The 24,932-nt window shown below is 35.8% G+C and overlaps 1 protein-coding gene across 7 annotated transcripts in view; it reads left to right on the top strand.

Moving 5' to 3' along the window:
* Positions 1–24,932, top strand: part of Csmd3 (CUB and Sushi multiple domains 3) — a 1,124,273-nt gene that overhangs the window by 794,166 nt on the left and 305,175 nt on the right. For all 7 annotated transcript variants that reach the window (XM_045143269.1, XM_045143267.1, XM_045143265.1 and 4 more), the window contains 3 exons: positions 607–776; positions 4,964–5,120; positions 22,469–22,660. In XM_045143269.1, coding sequence (XP_044999204.1) covers positions 607–776; positions 4,964–5,120; positions 22,469–22,660 — 519 coding nt within the window. The remainder of the gene's footprint in view (positions 1–606; positions 777–4,963; positions 5,121–22,468; positions 22,661–24,932) is intronic.

The raw sequence follows: 24,932 nt of genomic DNA, 5'->3' as shown, positions 1-24,932 counted from the left end.
CTTAGATTCATGTAATTCTAAGTGTTAGGATAAAAACGATTCTATAAAAGTTAAACATCAAAAGCAAACATCATGTTAAAATTATTTTAAGGGATAGAGAAATGGCTCAGTAGTTAAGGTGCTTGCCTACAGAATCCAATTACCCTGGTTCAATTCCCCATGAACAATCAGAATCACAAATTAGCACTTGTATTTGGAGTTAGTAAGCAGTGGATGGAGGCCCTGGAATAGCCCTTATCTCAGACTGTCTTTTGTCTCTCTATCTCTCATCTCTCTAACTCTTCTTGCAAATAAATAAATAAATAATATATATATTTTTAAAACCTTCCTATTGTTATCCTTTCATCATGGGAAAATTTTGATATTTTTAAATTATAATATGTTTCCTTATGTTAACATATCTCTTGCTCGCTCTTGGATCATTATCTCCAACTTAGTTGTGAGGAGTTATATCAAAGGGAACAGTTCATCTACAGCACATAACATTCTGCAATTTACTTTTGTGTTAGGACCTGGGTAATGCATTTACACATCCATACATGAAGTTCTTTAACCAATAATAATGCTTTCCATTAAACAATGTTTCAATATTCTGTTTACCTGCAGCTGAATGTGGTGCCTCAGCAACAAATAATGAAGGAATTTTGCTTTCTCCAAATTATCCACTCAACTATGAAAACAACCATGAATGCATTTACAGTATTCAGGTTCAAGCAGGCAAGGGAATCAACATTTCAGCCCGAACATTTCATTTAGCACAAGGTGATGTTCTTAAGGTAGGTGAATGTTGACAAATTTGTACTTTGATCATTTTTGTCCTTAAGTGCATATGATGTGTTTATATAATATGCATTTATAACAAAGCAGAAGTTTATTCTACCATTTTTATATATATATATATATATATATATATATATATATATATATATATATATATATTGTATCTAGGTTGATTTGGGTATGACTAGAATGTATTGGGTTTTGATTGTTGTTTTGGTTTTCTTTTTTATGCTTTTTTTTATTAGTTTTGTATTCAGCAAATACAGGCAGTTTGGTACCATTATTAGGGTCATCCGTGACCTACCCCCTCCCCATTGGCCCCTCCTTGTTGAGGTATATGGGTTGTGCATTGTGGAGTTAGCCCACATTTATTGGCACATGTCTCTGCATATCACGACCCAATATGTGGCTCTGAAGAATGTTTTGGTTTTCTTAATGGGCATAGGACCTAACAGGTAATTTCATTATTTCAGCTGGCAGCTATATGAATTGGCATTTTTAAGCCTGAAATGATGAAACATGAGTATATCTCATTGAGTGATATAATGGAAGCAGAAATACAGTTTCTGATTTTGCTCTTACTGTGCTTGTCTTTATTTGCAAAATCTAAATGGTATGTGTAGGAATGCAGTATAGTGGGGATCAAACTTCTAGACAATCTTTTTATTACCTCCGGAATGTGATAGTTTGAAGACATAATTATCTCTGATACTAGATGTAGACTGAATGAATGATTATTAAGATAAATCAACACGACATTGTTCCTTGAGTACTTGAAGGCAAAGTCAGGAGAAATGTGATAATATTTGTGAAAATTGAGATAACTGGAGGGACTGATTATAAATATTTCTATATATCAGTTAGGGAAATCATTTGTATTCTGTGATTGTTTTCTAGGGTGCATGATCTTGAAATTTTGTTTCTATGTATGAGAGTATGGGACTAACAGTTATGAAAGTTTGTTAAACATGAAGTAATTTTTAGTTCAGTTTGTTAAATATTAAATAATTTTAGTGCTAATTGTTAAATATTGTGCATGAATAAAAATAAATTATATTACAAATTCTATTGTAGTCTAATTACAATTAAAACTTGAATTTAGATTTTATTAAAAACAAATGTAGTAGATATGACTTTTAGTTTCCTAATTATTTTGCTACTGCTTTTGAGGTATTGAATAAAAATGATAACATACCATTGTTTTGGACTAAGTCCCTGTAGCTTAAGACATTTAGACTAAGGTCTTATAACAGGCTAAATTTGGGGAAAACAAGATTTGATGAAACTTCCAAATTTTCAAAACAGGTCAGGTTTAACGAAAATTTCCTTATTTCCTAATCTGTGTATAAAATTGGTAACCCACAATAGACTTTTAATAAATAATTGTTTCTTCTGTTATTCTTTCTTGATGTCCTCATCTTACAAGGAAAGTAGCTTTAAAGTGTTTTACTTCCTTTTTATTCTTTTTTCTAAATTATTCCATCATTCTCTATCTACAAAATAAATGTCCATTGGTAAGTACATCGAAAATAGTCCTCTAGTTTAGAATAAAGTGTTTCCTGAATATGGAATAGAAAATACAACCAATAATGATTAGTAAAATAAATATTTTCAGTTTTGCCCTTTTAAGAAGGTTATCTGTTTATTGCCTCATTAGTGGAACTGCAATGCCATGATATCATTTTTCTTTTCTCAGTCAAGGATATAATGGTATCACATTAATAGTTTATTAATAGTTTAATATTATTTGTAGAATACTTATAACACAGAAACCAGAAAATACTCTACACAAATTATGGCTACATTTATTGTTCTGTTCATTATTCAGACAACTAGAATTGGTGTTATATTAGAAATAGCACAAGCTATTGAGGAATTCCTTTAGTTTAATTTCAAAAACCACATGCTAGTTGGTAAAAGAATGGCTCCTATTTTACTAATCATTAAATTCTTATAAAATAATTTTCTTGATTTCACATAAGAAATATTTATTTTGATACATTTCTTATTTTTCAGCTATAATCTTAACTGACTATAGAAAAGTTATCAAAACAAAGACATTTCATAATAATAAGATACACATAATCAGCAATAATGTAGTCTATATTTTATTATCATTTTTAAATTACATGATATAATTTCCCAAAACATAGGACAGAAAACAACAACCAGATTGTACTTGACATCTGTTTTATTGTTTGTATGATTTTTTGTTTGTTTGTTTAAAAGATGAGTCTCTTTATATTACCTTGAAACCTTTAACCTCTTGGGCTAAAGTGATCTTCTTGCCTCATCCCCTAGAGTAGATGGAACTGGAGGCCTGTTCCATCACTTTTGGCTTATATCTATGTTTATAAATAAGATTTTGTTGGTGGAAAGCCATCTTAACTCATTTATGTGTTACCTGTATCAGTTTTCTAGCTCTGAGAGCAACACTGAGGATATATACCAAAGATATTGTTCACACAGGGCCAACTGAAATAGCTATCTACACCTTTTAAGCAATAAGTTAATTAAAATTCAAAAATCAACAAAAATACCTATTAACAAGTTATAAATGATGTAAACTGGACATAGCAAATTTGAGAACTAGTATTGAACAGTGTCCAGAACAGCAGTGACCTCATATATACATCACATCTGTGTGTCTACTCTGTGGCATGACCACTGGTAAACTTTTGTTCACTGTTCCCTCCAAGCATGCAAAATGTCCATGCTTTAGACCCTACATTAAGCCTCATGAATTCTTTTCACACTCTAAGGACCAGGAAATGAAAGAATTTGTAACCAGCCATAGAATATTAATGTAGCTGAGCACTGAACACAATGGTATCATTGAAGTTCGTAAACAGTTGATCTGTTAAGATGTTTTTTGAGTAAAGCACATGTAAGAAATAAAAATCACAATATTTTTGATAATTATAAAATTAATATAACCTTATAAAGATAATATACTTATTAATTATATGACAGATTTGACATTCATTGTCATTTTAACACAACTGCTAAAGAAAAACACATTATAGAGATTAAGATAAAGTACTCCATTGTGTGCTAACTAAAATAATTTCTTAGTATTTATAGGAAAAAAAGTGAATGGATTAGCAAGGATTAGTTTTATTTTCAAAGGCATGTGAATGATAGAAGAATATTAATTTATCAGTTTTCCATATAGTTTTATGTTTTAATTATTATCCAAAAATATTTACCACATTTTTGTTGTGTTCTCTGGGACTAAACATAGACAGAGCCTGCATATACTACACAAACATTCTACCTTTGATCCATATCTCTTTGCCTTAAAAATATTTATTTTATTTTTTATTAAGAACATAATTTGTATGAATACATAATGTATTGATACCATCTTTTCACTCCTCCCTGCCCCCACTCTGTTGGCAGCCCTCTTCAGTGAGGTTGCTGATATTTTCCATAGAGTAGTGAGTTATGTGTTGTGGGAGCAGCAGGTAGTTATTAGGGGGGGATATAAAAAATGAAGCAAGTTAAACAACAACTCCAGAGAGGAATACATTACAGAAATTGTACTAGAAGTAAGTATAACTACTAATTTTGTATGAAAAAAGATTTTTTGCTTTCCCCAAAATGTAAAAATTACAACCTACCCACCAAGGTAGTAAATTAATATTGATATAGGTATTTTTTTAATTCTTTTTATTTATTTATTTGAAAGTGACAGGGAGAGAAAGAGGCAGACAGAGACAGAGAGAAAATGGGTGTGCCAGGGCCTCCAGCCACTGCAAACGAACTCCAGATGCATGCGCCCCCTTGTGCATCTGGCTAACATGGGTCCTGGGGAATCGAGCCTCGAACCAGGGTCCTTAGGCTTCACAGGCAAGCACTTAATCACTAAGCCATCTCTCCAGCCCGATCTAGGTATTCTTATCCTGAATTTTTTTTTGCCATAACCAAGTACTCTTGCAATTAATAAAAGTTATAGGGTGCACTTGAGAATTTCTTAGAATCTCTTAAGTTTAAACTTAATAATTATCAAAGTGGCTTCAAACATTCTCTTGGTGATATTTGCATTAATAATTACTTTTGTTGGTTAAGATGAACTGATATAATTTCAGAATAGTTTTTTTTTTTTCTTTTATAACTATAAGATCAGACTTGTTTACTGCTCCTGGGACACTTACATGTTAACTGTAACTGTATTTTGCAGATTTATGATGGAAAAGATAAAACAACACAGCTGCTAGGGGCTTTTGCCGGTGCGTCTATGCGAGGACTGACACTCAGCAGTACTTCAAATCAACTCTGGCTAGAATTTAACTCTGACTCTGAAGGGACGGATGAAGGATTCCAACTTGTCTACACCAGTAAGTATCTGGAAGAATAAAATGGTCAAACACTGAGGGTGAATATTCATTCAAAGTTACAGTATATTAGATAAAGTAATAGCTAATATTGTGAATTTTCATTTTATAGTGCCCATATCTCATCTCTAGAATTTAATAACCCTCTAATTTACAGGTATTCTAGCTGTTGGCATTTTACTATGGAAATAATCAAATTTCATGGAGATTTAATCATTTGTGGACTTGGCCTTATCTGCGCATAGTTTAAGGAGCTGTACCTCCAAATTCAAATTAGTAAAATCAAATATAATTTGGTTTAACAGATGTAAATCCAACATTTTAGCTATGATCTAATTGAAAAATGTGCACAATGTCTGTCTAGGGTTTACTATTGATCAAGCACTGACAACTGGATGGTTTTGGATAGTTTTGGATGACTAAAACATAACTAAAGCCTCTAGTTTGTTTTGTTTGGGGCCAAATAGACTTATTAAAATAAACATTCAGACATTATAGCAAAATCAATTTTTCTAGCCAATAATAAAAGTTCAGGTTGAGAATTATGGCTATATAAACTTCATCATCTGTTATGGGAAGTAAATACTTTTGTGATGTAACATAAAAATTGAACTGATTACATCAAGGAACAAACATCTCTGTGTATTGAAATACTACTGCATGTGACACAGTCTATTAAATCAAGTGGTTGCTTATATTCATCAGATAAGACTTGTTTTTGGAAGTTCAGATTAGAAAAGGAAGTATCAATATTCCAAATCTTAGCTGATAGACTATTTGAGAAAACCTGGCCGTTTCTCATTTTCACTAGAGGTCAGATGAATGGATATGTGTAAAAACTGAGGAGTCACTGACTATAGCAATAGGAATAGCAAGGCCAGGCAGTGGAGGAACAGGCATGGAAGCTAAGCACTTGGGAGGCTGGTGCAAAAGGACGGCCACATTGGCCAGCATGAGTTACTTAGAAATATTCCCTTACACATGCAACAACCACCACCAGGTAAATAATCACATGGGATCAAAAAAGGCTCTAGAAAAAATGTAAAATGTTTTGTCTCAGTGACAAATAGGAGGCAGGAGAGTGTAATACCATGTGATATTGAACCAATCTGGTCCATAATACCGAGAAGTACATTTCACTACATGTTTTAGTATAAAACTTTTAACAACCTATCTGAGTATTATTAATTTGTTATCATTAAGTACAAATGAACAAAATCAATGGCAAGTACATATGTTGAAATCCTCAGACCTGTTTATACATTGAAATTTCACATGAAGCCCCCCTCTCAAAGACATATGGATATCAAAGCAAATTGCATTTGCACAAGTGACAGCATCCTGGACTAAACATAACAGTTTTGAGTGTCATTGTCCATGTATGATTGCTATGTTCTCACGTTGGGTCAACTCTGATTTGCAGTCTTGCTTCCTTTTGCTCTTTATGTTTTCTAAATGTACTACCAACATTTTTTTTTTTTGGTTTTTCAAGGTAGGGTCTCACTCTATCTCAGACTGACCTGGAATTCACTATGGAGTCTCAGGGTGGCCTCGAACTCACAGCAATCCTCCTAACTCTGCCTCCCAAGTGCTGGGATTAAAGGCGTGCGCCACCATGCCTGGCACACTACCAACAATTTTAAAGTCATAGTCCATGATGGCAAGATGTTTACATAATGGTCTATCTTTTTTATGCCTGACTTTGCATTTCATATCTAAACTATGAATGAGCCCCATATATAATTTTCAGATATTTTTCAGACACATATAATCTATAACACAGAATTATTGATGTAGTAGTACCAGGCACTGTAGAATAGACAGAGAGTTAATACTGTGCAGCATACTTGGGTATCTAGAATAAGCAACATCATGGAGTGTACTGCCCATATCATAAGCTATAGGTTGTTATAAAGAGAGGCTAAAAAAATGCAGTTATTCTACTTTTCCTAATGATTCTACATTTTTATATTAGTATGTGTAATTTTTTTGATAATTTTAAGGTATTAAAACAGGGAAAGACTATAAAATCAATGATGTTTTTCTTTTTTTTTTTTTTTGAGGTAGGGTCTCACTCTAGCCCAGGCTGACCTGGAATTCACTATGGAGTCTCAGGGTGGCCTTGAGCTCATGGCAATCCGCCTACTTCTGTCTCCCGAGTGCTGGGATTAAAGGCGTGCACCACCATGCCCGGCAAAATTCAATGATTTTTAAAAGGGCAAAACAAATATTTTTAAGTCTTGGGTTTATAGCTATAATTTTGTAATCTACTCCTAGTGTCTCTCAATATAACAAGCTCACAAAATGTTCCTACAATTTTGTGAGCTAATAGCTGTATAGTGAATCCCTCTAAGAAGGGAAGCCTTAGGAGTAGTATTGCATTTTTCAGTGATCATATATTTCCTGCTATCCGATGGTAACAGTAAGATTGTCTCACTTTCTACCACCAATAAATGAATTTCATATATATATATATATATATATATATATATATATATATATATGGCATATAATACACCATAAATTTATAAATAAATGTAACATTTTATATATATGTATGTATGTGTATATATATATATATATATATATGCACACACACACACATACACACACATATATCCATATATACCTCATGGAACCTTAGAATGTCATAGTTCTTTATTTTTTAACTTTTTATTTACAGCTTCTATATGTATATACAATAAACCATGATAATTTCCTCCTCCACCCCATTCTACCCTTCTTATATCCACCCTCCTTTGGATTCCCTCCCCCTTCCAATTAGTCTCTCTTTTGTTTGCATGTCATCATCTTTGCCTCCTATTTTGAAAACCTTATGTAGGCAGTACCAGGCTCTGTGAGGTCTTAGATATCCAGGACATTTTGTGTCTGGAAGGTTGCATTGTACGCAGTTCCACCATTTCTTTGCTTTTTACAATCTTCCTGCCACCTCTTCTAAAACTGAGCCTAGGAGCATGTGATACAGATGTCTTAGTGCTGTCTATCCCACTGTCACTTCTCAGCATCATGGTGACTTGAGTTACCATAGTGGTCAAGGCCATCTGAAAAGAGAAACTTCTGTAATTAAAAAAAATGAGAACAACATTAATATATATTCACAAATATTTAATAAAATGCTTACAGGGCCGCTTGGCGGGCTTAATATATGCATTTATCCAATTAGAAAATGGTTGGTTTCTCCCAATAACAGACATACCACTATTGACCCAATTGGCACATTTGGCCTGTCTGGCCAATCTTTAGGCTTGTCAGGTTTCCCTCCATCAGTGACTTTTCTCTCACATGGGGCTTCATGCAGTATAGCTCTTGCCAGCTTTCTGTCTGCTGTTCGGGTCAGCTCCAGTTTGATTTCTCAGTTGTCTACAACCCAAGCATGTGGAGTCTTCAGCATTAGTGTTTCACCATCTAGTTCTAGTGGAAAATTAAGATCCTTAGCAATGGACTGCAATGTTTGAAGGGGCAACAGGGACCTCCCTAGCCAACAACTCGCTAGAAGATATCCCATCACCGGCACTGAATTTATTTTTTCTAGTAACATTCTGTGGGTGCACCTTTATCCAAAGGGGTAAGTTTCCATATGGCTTATAACACTCTTCCCATCTTTCATTTACTCAATTCCTTTCCCATGACCTCACTTAGGTCATTCCATCCCCAATAATGTGTTCATATACATAGATACATAAAATGTCCTCCCCTTTATGCCCGCTGCTTTCCTCCATCCCTTAGGGCCCTTTTCTCGCTTGTTGGCTTCTGCTACTGACTTTTACTCCAACTTACATACAAGTATAACCATTTGTAACTAGGATCCACTTATGAGAGAGAACTTGTGACATTTAATTTTTTGGGCCTGGGTTACCTCATTTAGTATAATCCTTTCCAGATCCACCCATCCATTTACCTGCAAATATCATTTTTCTTCACCACTGAAGAGAACCCCATTATATAAATGTACCACATTTTCACTATCCATTAATCAGTTAAGAGAAATCTAGGCTGATTCTCTTTCCTAGATATTGTGAATAGAGAAGCAGTAAAAAAAAAAAAAAAAAAAAAGAGCAGGCTGGAGAGATGGCTTAGCAGTTAAGCACTTGCCTGTGAAGCCTAAGGACCCTGATTAGTGGCTTAAATCCCCAGGACACATGTTAGCCAGATGCACAAGGGGGCACATGTGTCTGGAGTTCATGTCTAGTGGCTGGAGGCCCTGTAGCACCTGTTCTCTCTTTCTCTCTATCTGCCTCTTTCTCTCTATGTCTGTCGCTCTCAAATAATTAAATAAAATTAAACAAAAAATATTTTAAAAAATGAATGAGCAAGTATCTCTAAGGTAGTGAGTAGAGTCTTTAGGATACATGCCAAGGAGTGATACAGCTGTGTTATATGGTAAATCCTTGGCAAATTTAATCTGTTTAATCTTCATCTTTAGAGTGGTCAAATAACAATAACTTTTTCAGTCATTGTGTGTGTGTGTGTGTGATTTTTTTTTTTCCAAAGTAAGTTTCTCTGTCAACTCTCATTTGATTAGACAAAGTCTGGACAGCCAAGGTTCATAAATGAACAACACCTGAGACTCAGCTTTCATCTGCCCAGTGGACCACTAGCAAACCTGATAGTTCTCCCTTTAACAAGCATGGCCTAATCTAACTTCCTTTTGAAGCCATCTTACTCTTTCCCTTTTAAAACATAAATAAATAAATAAAGCTAGATATCACAAAAAATAAGGCTATCAATTAGTTACTTTGACATTTCAGAAATGTAAAACTTCCTCTGAATAAAGATGAGGAAGATGCATGTTTTTGAATGATTTATATAATATAATTTAGTTGTTCAAATGTCATTCCAAGGAAACTATCAAGATAACTGAATTTCCTACCAATAATAAGAGATAAGGTAAGGGAAAATAATTTTCTTCTAAAGTTGGAGTAACATATTAGAAATTTAATTCAGAATACTGTATCTTCCCTACTACACTTCTCTCTTTCCCTAAATAACCCAGAGTGAGTTTAGCAAACCCTAGTAGGATACTCTAAAGCCTTCCTTTACCCCCTGCTTTTTTTTTTTTCTTAATTCAAGAATCACTGAGAATGATCTGTTCCAAGTTCAACCATTTTCCCTCAAATTTCACTGTGTCATTTTTTCTTACTGCTGTATAGAATTCCATTGTGTAGATATACCAAATCTTAGTTATCCATTCTTCTAGTGATGGACATCTGGGTTGATTACAGCTTTTAGCTATTACAAATTGAGCTACTAAACACATGGTTGAGCAAATCTCTCTGACCTGTAGTTTAATGGTTTTATGGTAGATGCCCAGTAAGGGAATATCAGGGTCTGTTGGTATCTCTATAGTCAGCTTTTTCAGGAGTCTCCATATTGCTTTCCAAAGTGGTTGTAACATCTTACATTCCTACCAACAGTGAATGAGTGTTCCTAATTCTCCACATCCTCACCAGCATTTATTTTCACTTGATTTTTGATGTTTGCTATCCTTACTAGGTTAAATTGGAATCTCATAGTTGTTTTAATTTGCATTTCCCTCATGATTAGGGATGATGAACATTTTCTTAAGTGTGTGTTTGCCATTTGTATTTTTTCATCTGTGAACTGCCTGTTCAGCTCTTTGCCCCATTTTGTGAGTGGGTAGTTTGACTTTTTACTGTTTAGGTTTTTGAGTTCTTTGTAGATTCGAGAGATTAGACCTCTGTCAGTTGGATAGCCAGAAAATATTTTCTCCCATTCTATGGGTAATCTATTGGCTTTGTTTATTGTATGCTTGTCTGTAAAGAAACTCTTCAGCTTCATGTGATCCCATTGGATGAGTGACTATTTAAATTCATGAGCTACTGGGATTTTTTTCAGGAAGTCTTTTTTTCCATTCCTATATCACAGAAAGTACTTCCTATATGTTTGTTTTTTTTTTTTTTTTTTTGGTTTGTTTTTTTCTGAGTAGTAGTTGAGTTTCTGGTCTTATATTGAGGCCTTTGATCCATATGAAATTAAGTGTAGTGCATGGCGAAATGTGTGGATCAAGTTTCAATATTCTGCATGTGGTTATCCAGTTTTTCCAGTGCCGGGCTCCCCCGGCAGGTAGTGCTGGGGGAGGACCAGGCCCTCTGGTTCCTCCCAAGAGGTTTGAGGAGGAGAGTGGGTATCCATGGGCAGGAACAAACCATGGAGACAGGAGTCTCATCAAAGCAAGAACTCTATTGTTACAGGTGGGTGTTTATATAATGTTGAGAATGAAGGCAGGGATTTTAGGATGGTGTGAGATGTAAGGGCCAATAGCATACCACGACCTTTGAGATGGTTGGTTCTATGCAAGTATGGGTAGGGACTCTAACTTCCTGTGTGGAAGTAGCAGGCTATATGGCCCCCTGCTGAGTCATAGCTGGGCGGAGGCTGTTCGCCACACTTTAGCTAGGCTCAGGAAATTCCACTTGGCCTCACGTCCAGGCCTCTCAAGGCCCAATAGTCCAGCACCATTTTTGAAGATGCTGTCTTTTTACCAGCCTATATTGTTAGGACCTTTGTCAAATACCAAGTAACTATAGTTGCTTGACCCAAAGTCTGGGTCCTCAAGTCTATTCCATTGGTTTGTACTCCTGTTTTTATGCCAGTACCATGTTGTTTTTATTACTATGGCTTTGTAATATAGCTCTAGATCAGGTATGGTGATGCCACCAGAGGTATTTTTTTTTTTTTTTTTTTTTTTTTTTTTTTGCTGAGGATATATTTGTACACTTTTATTTATTTATTTGAAAGCAATGGACAGAGAGAGAGAAAGAGGCAGATAGAGAGAGAGAGAGATAATGGGCACGCCAGGGCCTCCGGCCACTGCAAACGAACTCCAGACGCATGCACCCCTTTGTGCATCTGGCTAACATGGGTCCTGGAGAATCGAGCCTCGAACCGGAGTTCTTAGGTTTCACAGGCAAGCGCTTAACCGCTAAGCCATCTCTCCAGCCCCTTGCTGAGGATATATTTGGATATGTGAGGCCTTCTGCCTTTCCATATGAAATTTGAGATCATTTTTTCTATCTCTGTGAAGAACACTCCTATATATGATGTATTTTTCCTTATCTCTCTCTCTGAAGCCTAAGTGGTGAAATTGCTTCTTTTTGGTTATATTAGTCAGGGTTCTCTAGAGAATTAGAACCAATAGGATGAGTGGGGATTGTAAAAGGGGTTTACTGGATCATTTTATGGCAGTAGAACAATGGATGTCTTCAGGCTTGAATGTAGAGGAACCCCACCCTGTGTGCCTCAGACATCCCCATCTCGCATTGAAGACCTGGAGGATTCCTGGAGAGCTACAGGCCTTTGGTCCACACTGGAAGGCTCATGAAATGTGGTTCCAATGCTGACAAATGATGGTCAAAACAGGGTAGGTACATGTAGGAATGGATAGGAAGCTAAAAAGTACTCAAAAGCAAGTTGCATAGGTAGCCAGGTGAAAAAGGTACTGTGTTCTCTTGAAGCTTCTTTATATATGGTCCACAACTGAATGGGTACTCACTTTGGAGGAATGAAATCTGCCCTCACTTAATATTACCTTAATAAAATCACATATCTATGTCATCTTGATGGATTGATTCATATGTCATCTTTACAAAAGCTTGCCTGGCAAATGTCCAGGAAACTCAGCCATCAGGGAGTACTTCTAGATTCAGATGTTTCTCTGCTATGTTCCTCTGTACATTTTATTTATTTAAAATCTTTGTTGGATAAATGTCTGTTATCCCAAGGGAAAACTTGGTATATATTTGGACTCACAATAGTTCAGTTTTGTTGTTACAATGGTTCAATATCTACAGAGAGCATTGCCATTTCAAATTGTATATTCACATTCATGACAGGCATTAGCTACTTTTAATGTTTTATTCTGTAGTAGCTTTATAAATATACTAGAGATTATCCTATCTAAATGTCCCAATTTAGTTAGTAATGTGTTGGTGACAATGTTAATTGTGAAAAATATTCAGATGACCTATTAACTTTAACTTTTTCTTAGTATGCAGTATGTTTGATGCAAATGCAAGTGGAAGATGGGTAAATTGTACGGGGTACAGGATAGTCTGTGTAGTTACATGTCCTTCCAACCACTTGCCAGATACATTTGAGATTTCATTTACTCAAAAATCTTAACATTAGTCAGGCAACAAATAGCACATTAGTTGATATAAGGTATTCTAAGGAAAATACTAGAAAAATATTTGCATAGAAGACAGTTTCTTTATGCTATAATTGCATAAGTATCATTATTTCCATAATTTTCAAGTTTCCAAAACTTTGTATTTGAATTTAAATATCTAGCAATGTACACAATACACAAAATTAATTATGGCATGTTGAAGACTTCTTGACAAATATCAAAACTTTTAAAATGTTTAGAAAAATATAGCCAAGAATATCTATAAAATATTTTTTAAAAAAGATTTAAGATAAGATCTGCAAGCAAAAATCTGTCAGTTGAATCCCTGTTTTTCTATGCAGGTCCATGAAGTAGCAAGTAAAAGTCTGTAAGCTGTTTCCAAAACTCTTGCCAGGGAAGAGTTCTGTTTAAATCCTACCAGTTAAAGCAATCTTGTGACAGCTGAATTTGGACTGGATAAAGTCACTATTCTGCTCAGCAGCTGCATGCACCATTGTGACGATGGAGGTGGCTGTGTTTCAGGACACTCCATGAACTTCAGACTTCCTGAAAACCAGCACTGGTCCTTTACCTTGTACTCATTTCACACCTCCAAAGTCATCGTAGCCTGTAATTTCTTGCACTAAATATCAGTTACTCATAACTTCTAAGTGTCTTTTGTTTTCTTAATCAGGTCTGATTATTAATCAAAAGCAACAACAACAAAACGCTCTATAGAAAATAATTCAAAAGTTCAGGCATCTGTTGCATTACGCTTGTTCCCGGTGGAGATCTGAACACACATGTATGCACCCAAGATAGAACAAAGGCCATAGATCAAATCACCATTATAACAAAGCTCAACTTGATGAATCTTTGGGGGTGGCTTACAAGAGAATGGATGAACAGACAACTCAAAGGTGGCTGCATCACCTGAAAGCTGACCCCAGCATAGGTTACAGTTCATACCAGCTGCATCTCTTCAGGACACCACACCATGATTTGCAGTCTGGTAGGCTGGATGGAGAGTCTCCTCCCCAGTAGTTGTTCACTAATTGGGATCTTGTGACTTCTCTAAATTTCAACTTCCTCAGACTTCTTTACCTCTTGAGCCTTCCTCTGGATGAGAATGTCTCAATTCAATGCTTCCATCATGTTGAAATTGCTGCACAAGCACGGTGGTAGTTTGATTCAGGTGTCTCCCATTAAATTCTGTGTTCTGAATGCTAGGGCACCAGCTGGTAGCAATTTGGGAATTGGAGTCTGCTAGAGGCAATGTATTGTTGGGGGTGGGCTCATGAGTGTGATAGCCAGCTTCCCTTGCCAGTGTTTAGCCCACTCTCTTACTGCTGTTGTCCACCTAAAGCGGGTGCTGTCCACCCTCTGATCATGACAGGTAATTCCCTGCTATCATGGAGCTTCTCTTTGAGCCTGTAGGTCAAAATAAACCCTTTCTTCCCCTCAGCTGCTCTTGATCGGGGGCTTTGTAATGAGAAACTGAAGAGACTGATGGCAACAACTCTACCCTAGGAGATATTAATATATAGCAAAAAAAGTAACTAATAAGAAAATTATGGTGTAAGAAAAATGTAGGCTAAAAAATATAGAAGCAACTTCAGTACCCAAAAAGTATATACATAAAATCTTAAACAGTAAATTGAAAACCAAAGTAATATTCTAGTGCACATTCACAGAGACAATTGTAAAACAGGAGATATAGATAAAATTTATAGATATGTACTGTCATAAACATTGAAGAATATAAATTGCAAATGCCATATAGAAGGTATTTGGAATTATCTAGCAAAATGTGTGTCTTAGATGTATTGAAATATGTACCACCTATATATTTTAACTAAATATTGAAGGTCTGGTGGTATGACATAATTAATACTCATTCAAAGTTGCATTATGTCACTCTAGAATGAAGAATAAATTTATAATTGGCAAAGCTCATCATAAGATATTTAATAGTATCTTCTACTGCATTGTGCTCTTTGATTAAATTTTGAGAAGTCTGTTGGTCACATTTATTCTTCAGCCAGAACTTTTCAGAGCATCAGCAATAAAAAAGCATTAACAACCAAAAGCAATTTAAAATGAAAAGGAAGAATTTCAACAGTTTTTTGTTTAAACATTTAACTCTAATAGATTCAAACAAAGATTAATGTTTTCAATTTGACAGGATCTGCAATCACCTAGGTGACACATCTCTGGACATGCCAATTCTGTTAATGAGGTAGAAAGATTCACCATTCTGTGGTCTGGAGTCTTAGAGTTAATGCAAAGGAAAAAGCAGACTAAGTAACAGAACTGGTTATTCTCTGCTTCCAGACTGAATTTTGAATGGTAATAGCTGTTCCGTATTCTGAGGCTGTGCAATTCAAGCCTTGGAGGACTATGTCTCCTTGGCGTATAATATCAAATAAACCTTTCCTTTTTGCTATTTCTCCATGTCAAGTATTTTGTCACAGCAATTAGAAAAGTAACTAATATTGAATATTGGTAACAAGAAGTGGTACTAGGGCTGGAGAGATGGCTTAGCGGTTAAGCGCTTGCCTGTGAAGCCTAAGGACCCCGGTTCGAGGCTCGGTTCCCCAGGTCCCACGTTAGCCAGATGCACAAGGGGGCGCACGCGTCTGGAGTTCGTTTGCAGAGGCTGGAAGCCCTGGCGCGCCCATTCTCTCTCTCCCTCTATCTGTCTTTCTCTCTGTGTCTCTCGCTCTCAAATAAATAAATAAATTTAAAAAAAAAAAAGAAGTGGTACTATTGCTGTGATAAACCTGGCCTTCTGATTGGTGGACCTTTGTAGATTTGTTGGTTTTCTGGAAAGCTTGGTCTTCAGTCCATGCAGAAAGGATGAGGAAACTTGGTTCCCATGCCAATGAAGGATAACCAAGAAGGGTGAATGCACACAGCACTGAGGGCACTAACCAGCAAGCAGCACTGGCAGCCAGGCAGGAGGATCTCTTTTTTCTCTGAGCTTCCTTACATAAATCTCACCACTGGAAGGGCTGCCCACTCTTGGGGGAAGGGCTCACTCTAGAGGAAGGATCTCTGCATTCAGTCAATCCTTACTGGAAGCAATCTCAGAGACCCAGAAAAGAGGAATGACTGTGAATTCCTAATCAGATGAAGTTAATGAAAGAACTTAACCATCATAGGCAAAAAGTTGAACTATTTGGATATTTGGGCAACAGAAGCCTTACAAAACTTTAAGCAGATCTTTAAAACATTTTGTTTATTTACTTATTTGAAAGAGAGACAGAGTAAGTGGGAGTCAGAGAGAGAGAGAGAGAGACAATGGACATATCACTGGAAACGAACTCCAGACACATGTGGTACCTTGTGCAGCTGGCTTACATTGGTACTGGGAAATCTAAGCTGTGTCCTTAGGCTTCACAGGCAAGCTCCTTAACCACTAAGCTATCTCTCTGGTCCAAAGCAACTCTTAATGGGTCATTCCAGTGAGAGTCTGTATGACTTGAACACCAAGAAAAGATATCGATTGTAAAGGCTTCTATTCTGAATGGGAACAATAAGAGAGGGACACTTTGGATAATACATTTGTTACTCTAGCAATTTTAGTTACATTGGAGTATTAAATTTCACTTGCAATGTTGAATATTTGTAGCATATTTGGTATTTCATACTTGTTTTTATTTGGCAGCTTCATGTATTTGAGCTTTCAGTGAAAATACTGGCAGCTGAACCTATTCTTAAAGATAAGATAGTTCTGAAATGAGCAACAGTAAGTCTTCCAAATTGGACTAAATTATGTTGTACTCTGTAGCATATATTGTCCATGTGCATTTCCACCCATGATGAAAATTGTTACAAAGTTTCTTCATTTACAAAGAATATATCCATTTAACTTCGTCAACAGTAAGTGCCAGTTGCAATTACAGAATGTTCAAATTAAGAAAAGATGAATTTGGTAATAAATCTTGAAAACAAAGCTTAATTTCCATTTTTATGTGAGAAGTGATATATGGTGAAACTCACACGAGGTAGCATCTAGAATAACAAATGGCACCATCAGCTCTGGTAGAAGGAATACACACTTGCCATCTTTGAGCAGGGATGATTTAAATATGATACATACTGTGGAGATCATTGCAAAGTAATGTGTTGCCAAAAATTTTAAAGTTTTTATTTCTTTCACTTCTATTTTCAAAATGGATTCATTTGAATATGTGTAGTCTTTTATTATGCATCAGTATGTTGAAGTTAATGACTGCTGATTTCTTTCATGGCTCTAAGAAGCTGTTTATATCTTCCTAATGTTAACACACTTTCACCCAAATGGGACAGCCACACACTCATTCCAGGGTGGAATTCTGAAAGATTTAGTTTCTTTATTTTTTTTCTCTGACAATTTACTTTCTTTAGTAATGTAATTTTTGTGTATGTGTGTGTATTCTGGAGGTAATTATCACCTCTATGAATCCACACTCATTCATGAGCAATCTAGATCATCTGTTATGTGTTGTGACTTGCACTATGTAGTCATTGTGGAGAAATAGTAAAAAAAAAAAAATTTAAAAAAGATAAGATGACATTAAAAGTAACGAAACAAATGATTAGATGCAGATATTTATATCTATATCTATATCTAATAACATAATAAATAAAATATATGTTGTAATACATATTATATATATTAATAATATAATAAATCATATATATAATGATCCTGTGGCTTTGCTGTGCAGGCAGTAACTAAGACCCCTTCCAATAGACCAGGTAGGGTTTTTTTTTTTTAATTTTCTCTGAAGGACAATTATTTATCAATCTATAGAAATGACTGCAGAAACTCAGGACATGCAGCCTATACAAGGTTTGATAATTATATCACTTACCTAGTTGTGTATGAGACAAAATACATAACAAAAGTTCAGGTTAAGGGTGACTGAGTTTATTTCACTTTATAGGTCCTGATTATATAGTTCATCATTGCAGTGTTAGGATGATAGCTGGAGCTGATCCCATTCATCTAACAAGGCAGAACAGAGCATAGAGCAAGAAATGCTGATTGTTCTGCTAGCTTTCTGATTTTTATGCACTCCAGGAAACCAGCCAATGAGATGCCACCACAGTCAAGTTGGGTACACCCAATTCAATTAACACAATCTCAAAAATTCTTCACTGACATGAACAGAAATTTATTTCCATAATGACTGTTTAGCCTGTCAATGGATAACCTGAGGTCAACTATCATTGAAACATCATCTTTGTAATGAAGGAGGCTCAGGAGAAAGTTAGTTTCTTTTAGACTGTTTCTGTTAGCAATGATAGTCCACAGAAAGGACCAGACGATGCCACTCAGCCTTCACAGAAATTGAGCTCTTTGCAGGAATGGACCTGGAGCCTGATCCAAATTCATCCACAGCAAATGCAGTGTCCACTAATGCCCACAGTCTAGCATATGTACCAAGATGGGCTGGCCTTCCCTAGCTAGATGACCTATCCTTTAGGGTCTGCCCTTTGAATCTGTAAACCCATCAGGCACACCCCTTACATAACTGAATATGATAAAAGAGTATATTTTAAATCAACTATAAAGGCTTGCCCCTACATTTGCAGCTCTCCTTGCACTGTGATATCTGTCCTGTGGACATATATATAAGTCTGGCTTTCCCACCAACCTGGCTAGATGGGTGGGGGGTGAGGGGAGGAACAGCAGAGCACTGTTTCTTGGTGTAACGTTTTGCTTGCCTCTTCTTTATATTTTGAGGTAACATCTCACTTTAACTACATGTTTGAATTTCTTCTGATCTGAGACTACAACATGTGTATTTTTTTCACACTCTAGATCTACCCATGAGTATTTCCTATAAACTCTGGGCCTGCTACCTGTGTTAGTTCTCTAAAATTGTGGCAATATGGGCCTGCCTTCCCTACCCATTTTTTTCACTGTCTTGGTGCTCTCTCTCTCTCTCCCTCTCTCTCTCTCCCTCTCTCTCTTTCTCCCTCTCCCCCCCCCCCCCACTCTCTCTCTCTCCTATTCTCAAGCCATAACCACTTACTCTTCATTTTTTCATGAGGAGGTCAAGGGCATAAGCCATGCTTTTCAGAGGACTGTGTGTTTCTTCTCACAACCTACATAATCTCCTAGGTTACACATGCTTGTGGCTCTGTTCCAGCTCTTCCCAGACCTCCATGTCTCTTAAATGAACCCTATGAACTGTGCTGTGCTTTCCACATGAATATGTGCTTCCTACTTTCCATGTGCTTGTGACTCTACTCCATACTTTTCCTAGACCCCAATTTCCCTTAAATCCTCTAGTTTCTTTTCTCCCTAAATAAACTGAGTGATTTATAATTTATCTTTTTGAGTACATTTTATCAATTCTTTGTTAACAATAGTTTAAAAACCTAATATTGGGGTTTGTAAGTTTGGAAGGTCCTTTATGAGCCCCCAATCCTGTAATAGCAACACTGTCCAAGCAATAATATGTATTAGTGTTTTGATACCAATGATATGATGAAATATATGTTTCGTTTGTTTATTTGTCTTGGGAGGTTGATATCGGGTCTCACTCCACCCACAAAGAACTGGAATTCACTATGTACTCTCAGGTTGGCCCTCAAATTCAAGTCAATCTTCTTACCTCTGCCTAACTTCAAAAGGTGTGAATAATCTTCATAATAATATGGGGTGGGATTCCTGTGAGGAGTTAGATGCCCATAAAGATACACAAGTTCTCACAGGCCTATGAAATCCAATTTAAGGTACTTGCCCCAATTATGAAAGAATTAATAATGTAGACTCAAAAAAGGGTAAGTAAAAATGAATTATGAGATTTACTTTAGGTAGAGTTGGGATTAAGAGGTAAGGCAAATAAGGAAAGCCCAAGCTAAAAGAAACCCTCCTCCTTTCCAGCCAGGAAGGGGGAGGGTAGGCCTAGGAGAACCCCCTCACTTGGGAGCTAAGAGAGCAGAAGGAGAGGGGTAAGAGGCTTGCACATATGTTTCAGGGAATTTATATAAACCATACATCCAGTTAAAATGAAGTTCAAATGAGTAAGGGAGGGACCTGGTTGGTTGATGGGCTAAAGAGGCTGACTTCGAAAGGGCCAGATAACAGGGGTTTGGCCTGGGAAACATTGAGGAAGAAGCAAAAACGTTTTGACGAGTTGATACTTTGAGCCATCTTAAATGAGACCGGGACAAACTCTGTCTCTTTTCTTGCTAAAGCAGGTAAGGCAGCATCCATGTTTCTGTGGGCCAGTTCCTAGCTAAGTCTTTACCAGGAGAAAGTTTCCTTGCTCCTAATCTTTATCAATAGTTTCCTATTTTCAGAAGCTGACAAAATTTGCTCCCAATTATCTTTTGTGTATTCACTATGGAATTCATCCAACATTTACAAACTTTTATGAAGACTTATAGGAACTACACAACTATGGGATTTCAATTTGGGCTACTAGTGTAATTTTTGTTCTAAATTATGAAATAGTATTTCCTAGTTATGTTACTATAACAGGACATTTTACATACTATTTTATATCCTATTGAGTATATGATATTCACTATTATTAAATTTATTTCAACTACATACTGTAAGTGTGCATTTCCAGGTAGATTAGTTATCAGTAAGGAATATGATAATGAGGAAGACCATGGTAAATGTGTATGTAAACCCTTCTTTGATCTCTTGCTACCCCTGTTACAACATTATGACAGAAAACTGAAGAACCAACCACAGACTCCATATCCAAGTGGTTAAAAAGGCTAATAAATAAATAGTGTTTCCTCTATTTCAGACAGTTTTCTCCCACAGGTTTTTTTTTTTTTTTTTTTTTTTTTTTTAAGAAAATCCTCTATCTTAATACTTTGGTTCAGGAGAAACCCTAATCTTGCTACAATCTTTTGGAATTTAATTCTGTGAAGGCTGTATTAGTGTCCTATGTTCCTGTCTTTTGTAAAGGAGAGGTTTCTGTAAGTTTCTGGAACCTCCCCTCTCTTGCAATGTAAACAATCATTTACAATCAAGTCCTGATCTCATAAATATCTGACTAACTAGCTTAGGGGACCCCATACTGTTTCTTAGTATCCAGTAATTTGCAATCTGGGTTATAGGACTCAAGAAAATATACTTGTATTTACTGTTTCAATGTAAAGTTCAGAAATAAAATATCAAATGTAGAGGCACAGTGATGATGCCTAGGTGTGGCCCAGTTGTGTTTTATCCTATTTTCCTACCTATAAACTTTCAGAACCCCTGTTTTTAATGTTTTTGTTTTATAAGATTTCATCACAAAAGCATGATTGACAATGCAATGGCTCTCAGTAGTTAACTATATCCCTAGCCTTTTCCCCCCACACAGAAAGTTTATTTGGGGGCGGGTGGCTACTGAGTCTTCTAAACCTCTCCACAAGGACTAAGGAAATGGCTTAATAGTCAAAGGTGCTTTCTTCAAAACATCCGCTCACATGGTGAGCTCCTGTAGGGGTCATTATCCTTTGGTTGTTTTTGCTGAAGGCTGTGGTGTTCCAAGAAAGACCAGACTGAAAACTCAACTAGCTGTTTCCACATTTTTATTATCCACAGATAAAAAGTTTAGACAGATGAAGCAAGGATGTGGGAGATGGTTTGTTACAAAACGATGGGAAACTATATGTTCTACAAGGGAGAGTAGGTTCTTCAGACAGCACCATGTCCTCTGCACAGGCCTGTGAATAACTAGCCCTGGCGGACATTACTATGTGGAACAGAGGATTCTTACTGAGCTACAGAGGAGAAAGGTTGGGGAGTGCCAGGGATGGATGGCAATTCTGTTATAATGAGGTAAAGAACAAATAGTGGTAGCCTTGGTCACAATCTGTAAATTCCTCTGGTTACATTCTCTGTTCCAGGGAAAAGGAGAAAAAACTAAGTATGCTTCTTGTTATATCACAATATAATTGAAACTAATTCATTTACTTATTCAATGTGTAACATTAACTATGATTCCTTTGAAGCAGGCAGGAAGCTTACTGCTACAATAAACCATGACCTAGTCATATAGACCATATTATTAATAAATTTTATAAAAAATAGTGTTCAGGTGAAGTGTTCTACATGATTACATATGCTAACAGTGTTAAACATAGAGGGTGGTATGAAATCATGTTTTAAGTGGTAAAAGAAATGACCAATTTGTGTGGTGTAAAAATCATTTGAAATTTTGTCTTTAAGCAAGTCATGTTTCTCTTCCAGGTTTTGAGCTTTCTCATTGTGAAGATCCTGGCATTCCTCAGTTTGGATACAAGATCAGTGACCAAGGCCACTTTGCAGGCAGCACCATCATCTACGGATGCAATCCAGGATACACCCTCCATGGAAGTAGCCTTCTCAAGTGCATGACAGGAGAGAGAAGGGCATGGGACTACCCTGTGCCTTCCTGTATTGGTAAGATACTGCTTAAAATTTTCTCTAAGTACATCTATGGAAATGTTTGTAATACAGACTTATATAAAATATACTACGTTTTTGAATCTTTTTTCCACACATAACTAAAAAGTCAAGAACTTAATAAGCATTTAAAAATTACCAAAACAAATTTCATACGAAGTGTAATGATTCTTTCCCTAATCATAACACTGTGTGTTTGGCAGTTAACATGGCCTATATGAAGTTATTTTGCTTCTTCTCTTAACAGAAAATTTGAATAACTATAAGTATATCAAGAATTTTGACCATACATGTTTATTGAACCACATTGACCAGTTCTGATTTAAATTACAAAATTATTGCACATTTTTAAAAAAGGAAGGTGAACTCAAAACATAAAGAAACTATTCTCAGTTATGTTTTTATATACCTGTTTGAAAATGTTAAGTCTTTATTGACATTTTTAAAAGGTATGGACAGCATATAAGCAACTAAACTAGAGAGTGGTCATTGCTTTCTCAGTTGTGCTTGCTGATTATCATTTTATTCCTACTTTATTATGGGTCAGATAATAAATAATTGGGTATGTAGAAGTGGAAGTATGAATATACAATATTGCTATAGACCTTTTATTTTTTCTCCTCTGCTCAAAAGGTAAAGAAGTTCCCATTTGGAAAACCAGAGCAACCAAAAACAACATTGTAGCAAAATATTAATTCCCCAGTAGGAACAAAAACACAGTGATTGTCAAGGCCTTTGCAATGACATTTATGAAAATACAAAAAAAAAAAATCTGGTTTCAGGCTCATTTTGATAAAATGAACTTGCACCTTTATTGTGGCATAATTGATACATACAAAAACCTATGCCTGATTCATGTTTCTCATTTGATGCATGTTAGGAACCTGAGTCTCTTGAAGTAAATGGAAATTTTCTATCATTATTTTTTTTCTTGATGCAAACCCAAGAGACTGGCTTTTTTTTTTTTTATGAGAGACAGTGAGAGACAAAGAGAGAGAAAGAGAGAATTCTTGTACCAGGGCCTCTAGTCCCTATAATCAAACTCCAGAAAAATGTGCCACCTGGTGCTCATGTGTGACCTTGTGGATGCAGCACCTTGTGCTTCTGGCTCATGGGGGATTTGGGGAATCAAACATGGGTCCATAGGCTTCAAAGGCAAGTACCTTAACTGTTAAGCCATCTATCCAGCCCCATTGTTAATTTTTATAAACTTCCTGAGAATATCCATAAAACTTGTTTGAATTCAATTTTTAAAATATACCATTTTGGAAAAATTGAATGAAAAAATTCTTTGCAACTAATTGTCCAGTGTTTGTGAAGATATGAGACCTGTATAGATTTATTAAGATACTGATTCAAGTGTAAACAAACATGTTTTCATCTCACCCGATTATAATGACTACCCTTTAGTTCCTGATGGCATATGAATTTTGGACAGATCATAAGGATAATGTCTAAAACTATAGCCAACCTTTATTACTAAAAGCTATAGAGTCTAGAATATTATAAACAATCAGATTACTGTAATTGGCTAAGAAAAATATTGCATTGATTAATTATCTCTGATGCTATATTCTTTGATATAAACATGAAAATATCCAGAAAATTTTTAAAATTTATAAAGTTAGAAAGCTATAAACTTGTAAGTACTGATGTTTTTCCACCTTTAAATTTAAAGGATATATTTCAGAATATTTGGAGCAAAGTTGCAAACATTCTCTTCTTTTAGAAAGCTTTTGTATTAACAGGAGAACATTGGTTCTGAGATTAGAAAATTTGAATTATGCTGTCAATAAATCAACAAGTTTGTGTGTGTGGTTGTGTGAGTCCCATGTGTGTGTGCATGTTCACATAATAAAAAGACTGGTTTATTTTAGGGAGTTGTATGTGCTAACAATTCTACAACCTATAAGGCAGAAATGAACAGTTTGCAAAATGATGAAGGAATTCATGTTTCAACTTTAAGGAATTCCTACCCTAGAAAACAGTATTTTCTGTCATTGCCTTGCATCTGGGTAGATGAGGCTTGTCCATGTTTTTCAGAATGATGGCCTTTCTTTACACTGATTATACATGTCAACCATATATATGAAATGTGTCATACCTCGATACTACAGCTAAGCTTATATGTTTATAATTTTTTTATTTTTATTATTATTATTTTTTATTTTTGGTTTTCCGAGGTAGTGTCTCACACTAGCCCAGGCTGATCTGGAATTCACTATGGAGTCTCAGGGTGGCCTCAAACTCACAGTGATCCTCCTACCTC

Source organism: Jaculus jaculus, chromosome 2 (genome assembly GCF_020740685.1).
Source record: "Jaculus jaculus isolate mJacJac1 chromosome 2, mJacJac1.mat.Y.cur, whole genome shotgun sequence".
Taxonomy (NCBI): domain Eukaryota; kingdom Metazoa; phylum Chordata; class Mammalia; order Rodentia; family Dipodidae; genus Jaculus; species Jaculus jaculus.
The sequence above is the reverse complement of the archived record's forward strand: the minus strand, read 5'-3'. Positions and strand labels throughout refer to the sequence as shown.